At 29.0% G+C, this 15619-nt stretch overlaps 1 protein-coding gene across 1 annotated transcript in view; it reads right to left on the bottom strand.

Annotated features, from left to right (window-relative positions):
* Nucleotides 1–253: 253 nt before the first annotated feature.
* Nucleotides 254–15619, bottom strand: part of LOC113560408 — a 108238-nt gene continuing 92872 nt past the window's right edge. Inside the window, exon 5 of the mRNA XM_026966266.1 lies at nucleotides 254–1146. Coding sequence (XP_026822067.1) covers nucleotides 254–1146 — 893 coding nt within the window. The remainder of the gene's footprint in view (nucleotides 1147–15619) is intronic.

The raw sequence follows: 15619 nt of genomic DNA, 5'->3' as shown, positions 1-15619 counted from the left end.
GGCCCATCATCGGTTGCTGCACGGAACACCGGCCGGCCGACTGCCGCTGGAACGGCGGTGGGGGCGCGGGGAGCGGCAGGCCGCCGCCGCCGTTGCCTCCGCCGCCGTCGTCGCAGTCGTCGAACGCGGGCGGCGGTAGAAGTGGCAGTTTTGGTGGCGGCGGCAGTGGCGGCGAAGGTGGTGGAGCGAACGGCTTCAGGTCGATGGCCGTGGCCGTAGCGTCCGGCGGCGGCGGCGGCCCGAAGTCCCCGTGTCAGGAACCGGCGGTCACGCCGTTGTTGTGATTGTGCGGATGAGACGGCTGTCGTCCGCGGTTGTTGTGCGGGGCGGGCGCCACCGAAGAGACAGCGCCACCGCAGTCGTCGTCGTCGCAGCCGCCGCCGCCGTCCACAGCGCCGGCCACGGTGCACACGACCATGTTGCTGTCCTTGTGCTGGTGCTGCTGGTGCTGGTGCTGCTGCTGTGACCACATCCACCACCAACAGCAGCACCACCGACAGTTGCGCGACATGGCGGCCAGTTCGTCCTGTAGCAGTTGGAAACACATGGCTACCACGGCCATGCCGACCAGTATGTAACCGGAAGACACGAACACGGACACGTCCTTGGTGGACTCGATGCTGCCCGGCACCAGCTCGCCGAATCCGATGGTGCCCAAGCTTGTGAAGCAGAAGTACGAGCCTTCCAGCAGCGTCCACCGTTCGAGCTTTTGGTAGATGAACGCGCCCAGCGCCACGTACGCCGCGACAACGGACAGCGACAGCAGCACGGGGACGCGTTTCTGTGCGCCGCCGCCGCCGCCGCCAGACGCCGTTATGGCCGCGGCGTCCGCGTAGGCGGCCGCACCCGAAACGGTTTCGAACTCGTACCGGTGACGGTAATAGTCACCGCCGCCCACGTGATTGCTGGACACCGTGTTGGGCGGCGCTCGCTTGCCGCCGCCCTGTCTGCCTCGCCCGCCACCGCCGTCGTCCCTGTCTTCCCGGTTTCCGGGTGAACACATCCTCGAGTAGATTCGCCGGAAGTTCTTCGCCAGCGTCTCGCCCATAGTGGACAGATACAGCAACATGAGTGGTATGCCGATCAGCGCGTACACGATCGTGATCACCCTGCCCCACGGCGTCTGCGGCGTCACACTACCGTAACCTGAAAAAAAAAAAAAAAAACGTTAGACGGTTGGCAATCGGAGACGTGTTTATGGAGTAAAAATTCGACGCACACAATCATTTGTCAACAACCTCCCCGCGTCAGAAACATATTAAAACCACGTTGATAAAATGCAAAATCTATTGCATGTACCTAACGTGCCGATTATCATAATTACTATGACTGTACGTTACAGCCCTACAGGTTATGCGGATATCCGCTCGTACCAATTTCATAGTATTTTGTTTTCGAAACATCTCCCCCGCTGTCGCGTTTAATCAGCGGACGTTGTTTGGGCGGACTTCTCAATGCCATAAAATTTAGTATGCAGTTTGAACGGATTTGTATGCCGATTTGCGAAATTCGTACAACCTCGATCTTCCGAGTCTAAATAGTGATTTACATTTAAATGATATCGAGGAAATACTTGAGAGTGCACAATTAAACATTTCCTCAACACCCCTTTTTTCTAAATGAAATGTATAGAGTTAAGGCGTTTATTCACCAACTATTTTATTGGCAATCCGTATGAATTGCAAAAGTTATGATTTAAAAAGTTTTTTTCTGGTTCTGTGATTTTTCAGAGTTAAAAATAGTGAACAATCGACGAAAGTCATTTAATTTCATCAATAATATTCACGAAAACAAAATTAAATATAATTAAGTTAGGTGAATGAATTTATTTTCCATGAGTAAACTCTGGTTATAGATGACCAAAATGTTTCAATGGCTGACATCTTCAGTTATTCACTAAGGTTTAGTCATATTAAAATGTGTTTGAAAATCCCTAAATTTGTTTTTCGGTTTTGGGACGATCAAAAATAATAACAATAATAACAAATTAAATATTATAGTTTGTTAATTAAATTAAAACCCCTTAAAATTATTAAGCCGTTACGTGTATATTATCATATAGTATATTCGTATATATAAATAGATTAGGCATAATCCACACAATCAATGTGTAGTTATAAGCCAAAGTTTATAGACACACCTTACTATAATTACCTCAAGTCTTAACGATTTACATAATAATATAATAATTACATACTTTGGACGCTCTAAAGGTCCGAACTGATATAATTGTACACTAAAATGTAGTCTACAACCTCTTCAGTCGAGTACAGTATGATTATACCATGATATTATATAATATCTAAAACATCCAGACTGTGCAAATAATAATCAGGACTTATGTTTTTGTTTTTAATTATGGTTAAATGTAATTTTTTTATTGATTAATTAATACGTAAATATTTACAAACTAAATACAACGCGTACAATAAGTGAATGTTATATGTGAAGGAGTCACGAAGTATGTGTGGGAATTGGGGAAGTCATCTAGCGGTGACACTTCAGATATATAAATTTAAAAATGTACAACAGCCATCAGATATAATAAATTACTTTAAAGCTTGAACTATGCAACTACACTGTTGTAATTCACAAGACTAAATCATGTGGCAAAATAATTTTAAGCATACAACCCAGTGAATATTTGTGTTACATAACCATATTTACAAATTTTCACGAAGCACTCGTCAGCCTATTACCCTGATCGGAAATAAATAAGGTGTCTCTCAAGAATCTCGAGAATTTACTTTTTTACAATTTATAAAATCAAATCATAACTTTAATATTATATTATATTTTTTGTTATAAATGTTTATCGTTTGATTAGAAATTTTTTTAAATTTTAAATTTTTCAAAGAAATCGATGTTTAAATTGGCTATCTTAAGACTGTATAAGACTTAAAATAATAAAAGTTATATCTAGGAACTAAATTTAAATATATATTCTTCTTTAAACACCATAACAAGTCACAATTCAATATTTTATCAAATCATATATTATGTAGTTAAAGAAATTAGTAAATTTATGTGGCTTATAAAACTGAGTGTATTAAATGTTTATATAAAATGTGGAAAACGAAAATGTCAATAATCAAACGTTAAAACGTAATATATTTAAATTTTTTCAAGAAACGCGAGTTATCTAGACCATGGCGCATTTTTAATCAGTATGTACGATATTAGTTTTTTAATTCATTACATATTTAGTTCACCTCAAAAGTAATTAAAGTACTCGAACAGTGTCTATAATTACGTTAAAGGCACGCGCGCACTCACACACACATACCTATGGAAACACATGTATAATATACATACATGATTGCACCGTACTAAATATATCGTAGAGTATAATATTTACTATTCAATATTGAAAATTGTATCCTATCCACCTCCAGCGACCACCATTTTAATTTCGTTGTCGGTAGTTTCGTTTACGGTTTTTGATACAATCGAAAATACACGTTATAATTTTGATATAATATACAAAACGCGACTATAATGTGAATATTATTATTTACGTAGGACGATATCAATATCGCGCCGTTTCGTGCGACAATATTATAATACACGAATTCGGGTCTCGGGTATATTATGTATATTGTATAATGTATACTAAAAACACGATCGTATCATAGTTATTACATTTCAATACAATGATACGTAATACAGTTACGCGTTATAATGATATACAGTATAATATTATACAATATGACCCAATTCAAAGACTGCAGAGAGATCTATTCCCGTGGCCACGGGTCGTGTTCGTACATCGTCCGTCGTCATCGAGATATAATGTGTAATTACATATGTACGAATTGCAAATGACTATGGGTTCGACGTATCAATTATTATTGGCTATATTGACTGCGGATTGAATAAACTGTCACAGTTTCCTAAAAAAAATATACGAGTAGATTTATGTTTTTCCCCAAAAATCTGTAATGGAATATTTCAGTATACGTACTATAATGAACACTGTCACTTTTATGTTATGTTTTAAAAATTGTAAAATGCATTTTAATAATAATATATTTTTACCGCTTTAATGTTTAAATCAGAGTATAATATAAAGGTTTATTTGAAACATGAAAAATTGCGTTTATTATTAAATTGAACATTTTATTTTATGTTAATTGTTGCAGGAAATTAATAAAAACTAATTAGAAACTGAAGAAATAGTGGGACATTAATCTTCAATATACACAGACACCAACTTACCTATAATAATCACCAAGACAAGATATTTTAAATAACTTCAACAACAGTTAGATGAAAATCGCAGCATGAAATAATTTACCTAGAAAACAAACCGGGGCGACGCGGAGAGCTAATCTCCTGCAGCTGCTACCGTAACTACTGCACTTGCCTTATGATATTAAGCCGGAGAAAGCCGAATTCATACCTAGTAATGAACAGGTCGTGTCATGTGAAGAAGTTAAGACTTAAACATGTCACTTAGCAGCTAGATGTTTAAAACCAACACCTGAACTTTAATAGGGAAAGGTTTTGCTAGTATGGCACTCATACATAACTGCAGGATGAGCATGCCTAGCGATGTACGTATAAAAACTGTATACTAGGTTAATAAAGAAGACACCATCTCCGTTAATGGCTGGATCAAAGAAAACTACAGTCCGAGGAAAAACTGTTTAATATTAAAAACAAAATATGATCGATATCGAAATAGATATCATTAAATTAGAACAACAACTTCGCATTACGATTAAAGTACAGCAACTGCCGCCCGAACATCTCAAATCACAACAAACAGAACACGCTGTAATCAAGAACAGATTGAAAGTATATTGGTGTTTCCCAAACACAGGAACCACGAATTTTCAATTTATATAATATATAGTTACTAATATATCCTCTGAGGCCAGTGCCGTGTATACCCAAGCGACTTAATAAATACAACAGACGCAACTATGAATATAGCCAAAGCTATAAGAACAAAAAGGCAATATACTCGTATTTTACATATTGAACAGGACAGCACACCCACATGCACTGTCTCAATCTATAAACGTACAAAATGACAAATTTCACGTCCACCATAAAAAAAAAAACTTCACTCTTTTATTTTCAAAATTTGAGTGAATTTTTCTATTATAAAAATCAATTATCTTAAAAGTCTAGGTTTTTATCTAGGGGGGCAACTTGGAGGCTTTTATTGATGTTTAATTTTTAAAGCAAATTATGATCATTTTAAAACGTACAATAAATGTACAGTTTTAAAATACTTATGCATGGTTCGTAACTGAAATATTATAAATAAATTCTTTCGAGATGCACTGGATAATAATCTTAACTTTATATTTTATAATACAGGAATTGACTAATACTTTAAAAACAATATTGACTACATGCTAATATACCTGTAAATAATATTATTAATAATTGTTATACAATATATAATATATACTAGGAATTAAGACATGATATTATATTATATTGTGTACACTGGACTGTAATCTATGGCGGAATCGTGGAAAACGTGTCAAAATGTAATTATTGGAGGAAAAAATATTAAAAAAATAAAATATCGATATTTTCATTTCATTTTTTTTTCAATTTTATTCGTATTTACTCTTCACGCACGTATCGAACCAACCGTAAACACGACATTAATCAAACTATTACATTTACTAGTATACGATAAATTATATACGATGAATGTCACTATCATCATTGTAATATAATGTATCACAGTTGTTTTACTCGTGTAGAAAAAACATTGAACGATTTAAATACAAATATACACGTATAAATAATGTATCAAAACGTTTGTTTTTATATATATATATATATATATAACGGACTGACAATAACGTAATATACGTAGAAACGTATAATATAGAAAATTATTATGACAAAAATAACGATGGTAGAAAAATATATTTGACCACTGGAAAAAGCAATAAGAAAAATAAATAAATACATAATATATTCGCAGACAAATCATAGAACGGAATTCATTCTAAAGCTACTTTAGTGGTTTGAATAAACTGTATGAGCTACTTTGTGACAAACATCTAACACAAAATGGAGATAAAACAATGTTTATGTAATTTTATATTAACAAGACCTTCACAAATTCCAATTCAATAATAATATATAGCTGCACTGGTAATAAAATATGCAATATACATGCATGTAAACATATTAAAGAAGTTTCAAGAATTAGATATTTAGGTATTATTTTAGATGAAAATTAAAGATATAATTTACATTAACATAATCTAGTAGGGAATCTACTATATTAATTTTTACATTGGCAATAGTCAATAACGTAGACATTTTTAAAACTCGAAAATTTGATACCTACACATACACGTACAATATGTTTTTCTTTCTATCATTTGGTATATCAATATGGTTTATTAGTATAGGATGAACTATATATATTAATAATCTAAAACCACTCCAGCTTAATCAAAACAATACAGTTATTCGAATTTGTTTAAATTAATTTACTTTAAAAGGGTTGATCAGACAAAACTATATTATGGATTTAGGCGTATTACCAGTTAAATCATTCTACTAAAAAAATTCTAATTATGATTATCATGATATTTAAACGTTAAATCCAGTAAAAAATAGTCGAAAATAAAAGAGAAAATAGATTATACGATAAATGCCTAAAAAATCTTTTGTGGATTATTTAGGGCCTACGATCTACATACTTCAATTTAATGACATTTAATTTTTTTTTTTTTTTAATATACTAATTTATTACTTCAAATTTCAAAGTAATGTTAAAAATACTGTAGTTCAAAAATTCCCAAACTTTTTATTGAACGACCCATTTTGGGATTTTTTTTAAATTTGGCGACCCACAATATTAAAGAATGACCTTCTTTTCTTTTTTTTGTCTGTTTTAGTGAATTAATTACTCACAACAAAAAAATAAGATATACTATTTAAAAATATAACGCGACCCACAGTTTGGATACCCCTGCTGTAGGTACATAAATGATTATTCTTAGAATTAATTAAAATTTTTAATTCCCTCGTGTGTATAATATGCGTTTAAAAATATGTAAAATGTAGAAACAATCACCCGTTATTTTTCTTTTTTCATTCACTTATTATTTTTTTAGTTTTAAAATGCTTTAACTCGTTTAAAAGAAATTGATAATCTATTTGTTGTTTGTATATTTTATTTATCTATATGATAATTAAATTAAATTAAATTTTAAAAGAATAGTTAACATTTTACATTGAAAAAATGGTAAATTTTATAATATCGATTAGTCATTTTCATCTCATACATAACTTTTAATATTATTATTATTATTATCATTATCATCACCACCTGACACCTTTAGTTTACGGTATCCGTGGTAGTTTTCACACATCTTTGCAGGATTCTATCGAATTACTGTGTACAACGCTCATTTTCACTTCTAAAAACCATACCTATACATTAAAAGCTGAGAAATATCTAGTAAGAAAGTTTAAGTTAAATTGCAAAGTTTCTTTTAATGTAAAATTCTTAATTAACACCTAGTTGGTTTTAATTCATAATAAATTTTTTACTTAACGAGTTCAATTGAATGCATTCAATTATCTAATCGAATGCGTTCAAGTAAATACCACGGTGACTAATGACTGGATATTCATTAATAAATAGTGTTTAATAGAAAGAAAAATAAAATAAAAAATAGACATTTCTCATCAATTTCTTATATTATATACCTATGATTTGAGCAAATAAGCTATAGATCCGAAAAACCATACACGGGGTATATAGCGTGGTGGTAAAAAATAATATTGTCTTAGAGGTATCGCCATGGTAAATTAGTAAATTGCTGCTCGATCAACTTACAGCTGTATTAAATTAAATTAATCAATTATCAACAGTAATTATTGTCAGTTAATTATTAAATTAATATCAATATTTAAATTTGTAATGGATTTTTAAATCTATATTTTAAATTATAGATCTATTGATATAATATATATTAAAAATATTATAATTAGTATTATAATGGCTAACTTATAAATTGTATTCCAATTTAACAGTAGCTGATATTATCCTTAACCAAGTTAAAAATTTGGAAAACTTTAAAAACCAATTTAACTATATCCTATCTTTATTAGGTAGTTTTATAAAGTAACATAACTTACACTAATTGAAAGAAATTACTTAATCTCACAATTTTGGGTAATATTATGTACATATTAATACATAAACGTTATAAAAGAATGTACAGCAGATTGAGGACTTATAGCTCACTAATAAATAAAAATTGTACTTGGAAACTTCATCTGCATAATGCATATAATATTAGACAATAATTTATATAATTATAATTTTATTTTTTAATCAAATGAATTTCAAAAAGTTTGTAGATGAACCTATAAAATAAACTTTTGTCATCATCATACATTACAGGGAAAACTGGGAACGTTCTAAACATTATACTATAATTTTATAATTAATTTTAACTTTAACTTGTTATTAAAAAAACTATTTAAGTTTATATAATGACGTATATACATTTAATGCATATACAATTTACAAAACATACAATTATATATTTAATTTATTTAATTATATATTTGTATGATAAATATTAGAACTGACACAACTTGCTCCTAAACTTCAGTAAGAAAACAGTAACCCAAGTTTTTGTGTTACCTAAGTGGATTGAATCTGTTCATCTACCGATGTATAAAATAATTTATAACAATAGAAACCTTTTTGTCCATGTGTACAACCATAATGATATTAGACGTGTATTCCCAAAATGGTCACGATTAGTAAATGCATTTAGAGTATATTAGGCTGCATAATCTCAACCCAGATACGTTTTTAAATACACAGATTTTCAGTTTAAAATTTTTTTTATATAAACCAGAATTATTATTAATAATCATATTATTACCATAGAATTTAATACGTATATCACCACTTACAATTCAAGTAATCAAATCCTTTATATCACACATGTAATATAATTTAATATAATATATTATAACTCTTGTACACTGCCGAATAGTTGAAATACCATATATTTCATTTTTATATTCATTTTCCCTCAGTTTTTTTAGTAAATGGGCATTATTTATGAAATCCGAGATGGATATTACATTTATAATACTGTACGCACGTCTCTCGCACACGTCCTTATCACGCATAGTGCCTAGTTTACTGTTACAACACATATTACACACGTATGTACTTCATTCAATGATATTATACAAATCAAATATTATGAATATATATTCGTCATTTATTGATATTTATAATTAATTCGACGAGTCTATTGAAATTTGTGTTTTTTTATATACCTAAATATATTCGACTTTTGTAGTTCTTCCGACATTTATATTGTATTTCAGTGAAATAGTTATTTATGAAAAGTTCACCGCATTAATTAAAAACGAAATCTTTCTTGTAACCGGAACTCTATTATCCGACTCTCCTAACAAAACCACGTATAAATAAACATTTATTAATGTTGCGTGATCTGTCATTTATTCTGCGATAATTCTTCTGCGCGCCATAGGTACGATTGTAGTTGATTTCTGATGGGATTCCTAATTTAAATATTTATTTGATTTTTTTCGTTCATAATTCGTAATTTCAGTTGTGAATATTTTCGTTCGACAATGCGACAATGCTGTGAAATATTATACGAACTCCCGAACGTTATATTTTTATTATACAAAAATATTATTATTTATCATTATTACAGTCAGTGCAGTCACAAACCAAGCCCGGTAACAAAAAAATCAAACTTTGACGATTAAAATACTTCAACATCCATTTCGTTTTATAATTTTTCTGAGAATTTATATTTCTTGGAAAATTAAAGGCGCCTTATAAAATACATAGTTATATAGGTAGTTAGATATAAGATTTATGCAACCAAAAGTTGGCTTTCATAATTTGACGTAAACTGCTTAAAATATTTATTGGCATTTAAATAATTAAAGAAACAATGATTATATCTTTTAAAGTCAAAACGTCATTTAACTGAAAAAATGGTTATTGAATTATAATATATATATAATATATATGGTGTTCTTTAAAAATTTACTAAATTATTTTTATATTAATGAGTTTTACATTATGTCTATAACATTTGAAAAACACGTGGAACACTGTCTACACCAAAATACATTTACAGTAACTATAGATAAATATATTTTAATTTTTAAATATGAAGTTATTTTTATAATTTATTTATGTATCACATCATTATTAAAAAAAAAAATACTTCCTAAACTTCATATCTATTTTAACAATAATAATTATTATTATTCGACTTAATGTGATAATCCACAGTCAACTCCCGTGAACCATTTTCTGATGTTTAGAATAATTTTATTTTCTAAATTTAAAAATATCAAACTGATATAATATGTTGCACATAATTATTTATAAGCTTATCTCTGAATATCTTAAGCTATACTCTAACGTTAAATTGATAAGTATTAAATATTAAAAGGCAGTTGTAGTATATTTTATATTAAATTAAGACCCTATTAAAATAATTATTGTTTTGGCATATTCATATAAATTATATAAACTGGGGCAGGTATATTAAATTATTATGGTGGTTCTATAAAATAAACATATTATATAAATAAAGAGGGTAAAAAACAATAGCGTGTATTATATTGTACAGCTCAGTTAGTGGATGTATATAATATATATATATCATCTACAAATCCAATCTGACCATTAAATTGAAAAAAAAGGTTTGTACAAACGAATAACAAAGAGGGGATACGATAAATGCCAATCATGTGAGAATAAGGCGTGGTCTCTGAACAAATAAATAAAGTGCAAAAACAACAGCAATTTTTATTATTATTAGACATAAAACTTTAATCCAACCACATAAATTATTATTTTATGTTATTGTTATGAATTATATGATTATTGATATTATATATATTGTAGGTTGACAATAAAAATTTTTTTAGTTTATACTTAAACGTATCATAATAATAACATTGTTGTTTAGCACCGGTTTTATTTCAAATTAATTTAGATTTGTACATTATAAATTAAATATTTATCAACGTCAAATTCTATTAGTAATAATAATAAAAAAAATACAATGATCTCCACGACAATATCAAAGTATGGAAAAACGATGTTTCAATTCTTTCAGTTTTGAATAATATTTTAATCGAAACGTGACATAATATAATATAATAGTTTATGAAAAATAAAACTGGTGCGTATAATATAGAACATAATAATATGTCAAATTGTTATAGATTATTTATGATGTACGGGTGGGAAGCGTGTTACTTTATTAGTTTCCAAGCATAAGCACCTACTGCAGTGTAGACGCCTAAACGGAATTTATAAATTATATGTGCGCATATTTTTACAAAAAATAAAAACAACAGCCTTACACGGAAAAAGTTGCAACAAATTAAGATAAATTATTAAAGGTCATGCCATCAGGGGTTGTTTATTTTGGTATATATAATATTTTTTTTGACAAAAATAATATATTTATTTAAAGAGAGAAAAAAATTCCTTCCGTAACTTATGGGTTTAACATTCAAAACCATCATCTTCACTGAACATAATATTACAACGATGAACTACCTATCAACTTACCTACGGCTACCGTTTATAAGCTAACAGTTTGTTTTTAGATCGAGTTTATAGGTACCTATATAAGCACAATATACACGAGTGCGGGAACAGTCTAGTACTGTATTATACCTTTATACGGTGATGGTAAATTATATTAAATTTTGCCTTTGAAACAAGTTCGTACGAGTTACGTACATCACAAGCCATACCATTTTATTAGAATAAAATACATTTTCGCCGTATAGTCGTGTACTCGTGTGCCATTGTACTAAGAAGTGCACGCGTATTACCAGCCGAACAAGATCAATCATATATTATTATTAGCATACGCGTTTGAGTTTTGTAATTAATTAAAAGTTACTGCGTCGAAAAAGGAATTCTCGGAGAGAGGTGCTCGTATTAAACTTTTATAGTATTAAGTGTATCGCCGTATCTATACGTACATAGTTATGAGAAAAAAAAAGCCAAAAAATGATTAATATTGAATGATTCCGATGAACTTAGACGATATTAATTTTTCGCAAAATGCGCATAAGAAAATAGATATAGTGCATTTGATTGCTTGATACTAATTTATCCGACTATGCTTATAATGAAATTTATATCCCTACGCTTTAAACACCCTTTAGTTTGAAATGTAGAATAGAAAAGCAGTCTCAACACAGAGATACTACCCGAATGATGTATAGATGTGCGTATGCGTATATTTCCATAAGGTCGAGTAACGTTTTTCTTTTCACCGTCGAACAAATAAACGAGAAAAAAATGTGTTTTTTCAGCACCATAATTTAAACATACATCGCTGAGTTCGACGGTACGTTGAGTTTCATACAAATCGAAATTACTGGTAAAACGATTTGAATAACTTGTACGTGTAATGATATATTCGAGAGAAAATGATTATTACGTTTGGGATGCATGATGTGTTTGACGATTATTTATTTCTTGAGCTGAAATTGTTTTAAAATATATAATTTTGATTTTTTCACAACTTAAAATTCTAAACCGAATAATGTACTATTATATTATTCTTTGTTTATAATATATTTAAAGCAATAAAAAAAAGGATAAAAAACTTTGAAATTCTCTTCTAGTTCCTTTGTTATAAAAACAATTTGATTATTCTTATTTTATATATTTATGCAAATAAAAACATAATAATCTTTGAGGTTAAATTTATTTTTGACTAAAATTAGTAGATAATTTTGCTGTTTACTCTATTACTCTTCACAACAAAATACATCTTTAAAAATATTAAACATAACTAATACAATTACCTATATATTTTAAATTAATATTATAAGACATTCGTATAATAATATGTGCATAAAATGAGTACGTTTTTATTATTTTTTCATTATAATTCAATTTATTCCTAATCGAAATCTAAATTTCTTAAAAAATATATTTAACTGAAACCTTATTAATAAAATGTATTATATCAGAAATATTTTCTCCAGCATAGAAAAGGAAATAATAAATGATAAGTATTTAAATTATTCTTTGAAGTATAAGATGAATGTAATTTTAATAAGAGCAAAAAAAAATTATTATAAATCTATATAAGTAGTACACTTTGTTATATACAAGATATCAAATTTGCTTTGTCAAAAGATTGCGATATGCAAAATAATAATTATTAAATATAGAGCAATAACAAATAAAATTTCATGCGTCATTTTTTTTATTATAAATTATTCTTGTATTTGCTTAAACTTCTTCAAAAATGTTTTATGGTTACAAATTATTTACTGAATACTCGGTTGCACCATACAGTAATTAAAGTTAAAAATCTAAAACACCACTGAACTAACTGGACGACTGGATTATATTTCCAATCAATTGATAAATTTAAAGTCAAAACATTTAAATTACTATTATAACCAAATGACTGCCCACTGTTAAAAAATTATTTGAAAATAATAGATGCGACTACCTATGCAATTGTAAAGTTACCATTTTTTTTTTCACTTTTAACATGAAATTTAAAATAATTAGGTATTGAGTTTATACTTGTATAAACAATTATATAATTATTAAGTACTTAAATACGTGTTTTGTATTTTAAACAAATTTTAAAATATACTTACTTACTTATTTTTATATTTTATATTTTAAAAATACTTAATATAAGCAAATTTTTAAAATATTAATACCACGGAGATTTAATCTGTTCAGCATTAAATAATTCTGTTATTACTACAACACATTGAATGAGTCGACGAGAATATAGCTTTATAAATGTTTGTTTCTTAAATAAGTAATAATTAATAAGTTTTAACTTATAAGTATAAATCACAATTAACCTATTTTATAAATTACAATTTATAAAATTGAAGTATTCGAAAATATTTTAAATACTTTTAGACTATTTTTGTAGATAGCAGTTTTTTGAAAATATATATTCAAATAATTTTTAATAAGTATGTCACAAGTAATAATTATGATATTATACTTATTCAATATTTTATTAATTCTAAATTACTTTTGAATTGCTTATTTACTTAGTTTACATTATTTATTTGTATGTAATGTCACTCTTCAAAAAATATTTAACTTTATTTAGTATTAAAAAAATATTAGTTTTCGGCTTTAAATCAGTTTCACTCAATGTTAAGTTGTTATAATTTGATAGCTTAAGCTCTGACTTAAAGCGCTATACAAACATGAAATATTTTATTAAATAAAAAATATAATTTACAAGTGTCATTTCGGGAAAATTATGTATAACTCGAGATTATGTATGAAAATTAAGCATTTTAAGCATTGTTTAAATACGTTTCAATACGAATAGCTCTTTTTAATATATATTTCTAAATTTTACACACCAATATGGTATATTATTATGTCTCAGTTATGGTTTGAAAACTTTTTTAATAAATTTGATCAATATAAAGACAATTGTCATGTGAACGTATATATTTAAAATGGTTATTGTACATTTATTAGAATCGTTTGATAAATTATTATTATTTCATCGAAATTTCCCTGGATTGGGTTAGGTGAATACAGTGAAACAATCCATAATAGACGTCTTATTTAAAAACCTAGTGAATTTTCCACATTTATCAGGTACTAATCCAAACGATATAGTTAATTATTAAAATAATGTATAATAAGGAATGACAAATTTTCTCACAAACACACACGTTCATTTCATTTCATAATTGCCAATAACCATAAATGCAAGACGGTATGCAATTACATTACGTAATTAAATGTTTAATATAGATACATATTATAATTTATAACACATGCGAGTACCATTTTCTACTCTTCCAACATTATTAAATTTGTTTATGAGACATAATTGTTGACGTTTTATAATGAAGATACTTTTAATATTATTATTTACGTCAAAAGTAGAATTAAGGAGGGAGGATTATTGGAATTATTTTTCTGTTTTATAATTTTAATACTATATGTAGGTATGTGTGTGTAACTAATTTAATTCTACTACAAAACTAAAAATATATCTAGATAATTATTATTATTAAAAATTTGTTTTTGAGAATAAATGGAAATTTAATAATTTATTAGTGATTCATAAAACATGTTTTCTTTATTATTTTTTAAAATATAATTCTAAAAACGATATATATATATGTATGTATATATGTAACAGTTTTAAACGTCGGATATAAAATTGCTTAAAATGCTTTTTAATTTAATTTCCCTCCCTTTCACATAAATGATTGATAAAACGTGTTTCTTATTACGTACATATAAGTATATCTGATTTAAATAATTATTATATACACGCCATGTTGACATGTTGTTTGTTAAATTGTTCATTGACCATCAAAACAAATTAATTTGTAGAGCTCTACAGTAGAAGGTCACATCTTGTAGTAATTAATAATTTATCAACGGAGCTGACACAGAAAAAGCGTAAAAAGATTTGACGCTTGTCGTTGAAAGTAAAATGCATGAGTGTCTGACTAACTATATTATAACATTTCAACGTGGTCGTCAAATATGTTAAAAATGTAGGTAAAGCATCATATAATATGCATATATACATGTAATGTCTCTTTTGTAATT

The sequence above is a fragment of the Rhopalosiphum maidis genome, chromosome 1, assembly GCF_003676215.2.
Source record: "Rhopalosiphum maidis isolate BTI-1 chromosome 1, ASM367621v3, whole genome shotgun sequence".
NCBI lineage: Eukaryota > Metazoa > Arthropoda > Insecta > Hemiptera > Aphididae > Rhopalosiphum > Rhopalosiphum maidis.
The sequence above is the reverse complement of the archived record's forward strand: the minus strand, read 5'-3'. Positions and strand labels throughout refer to the sequence as shown.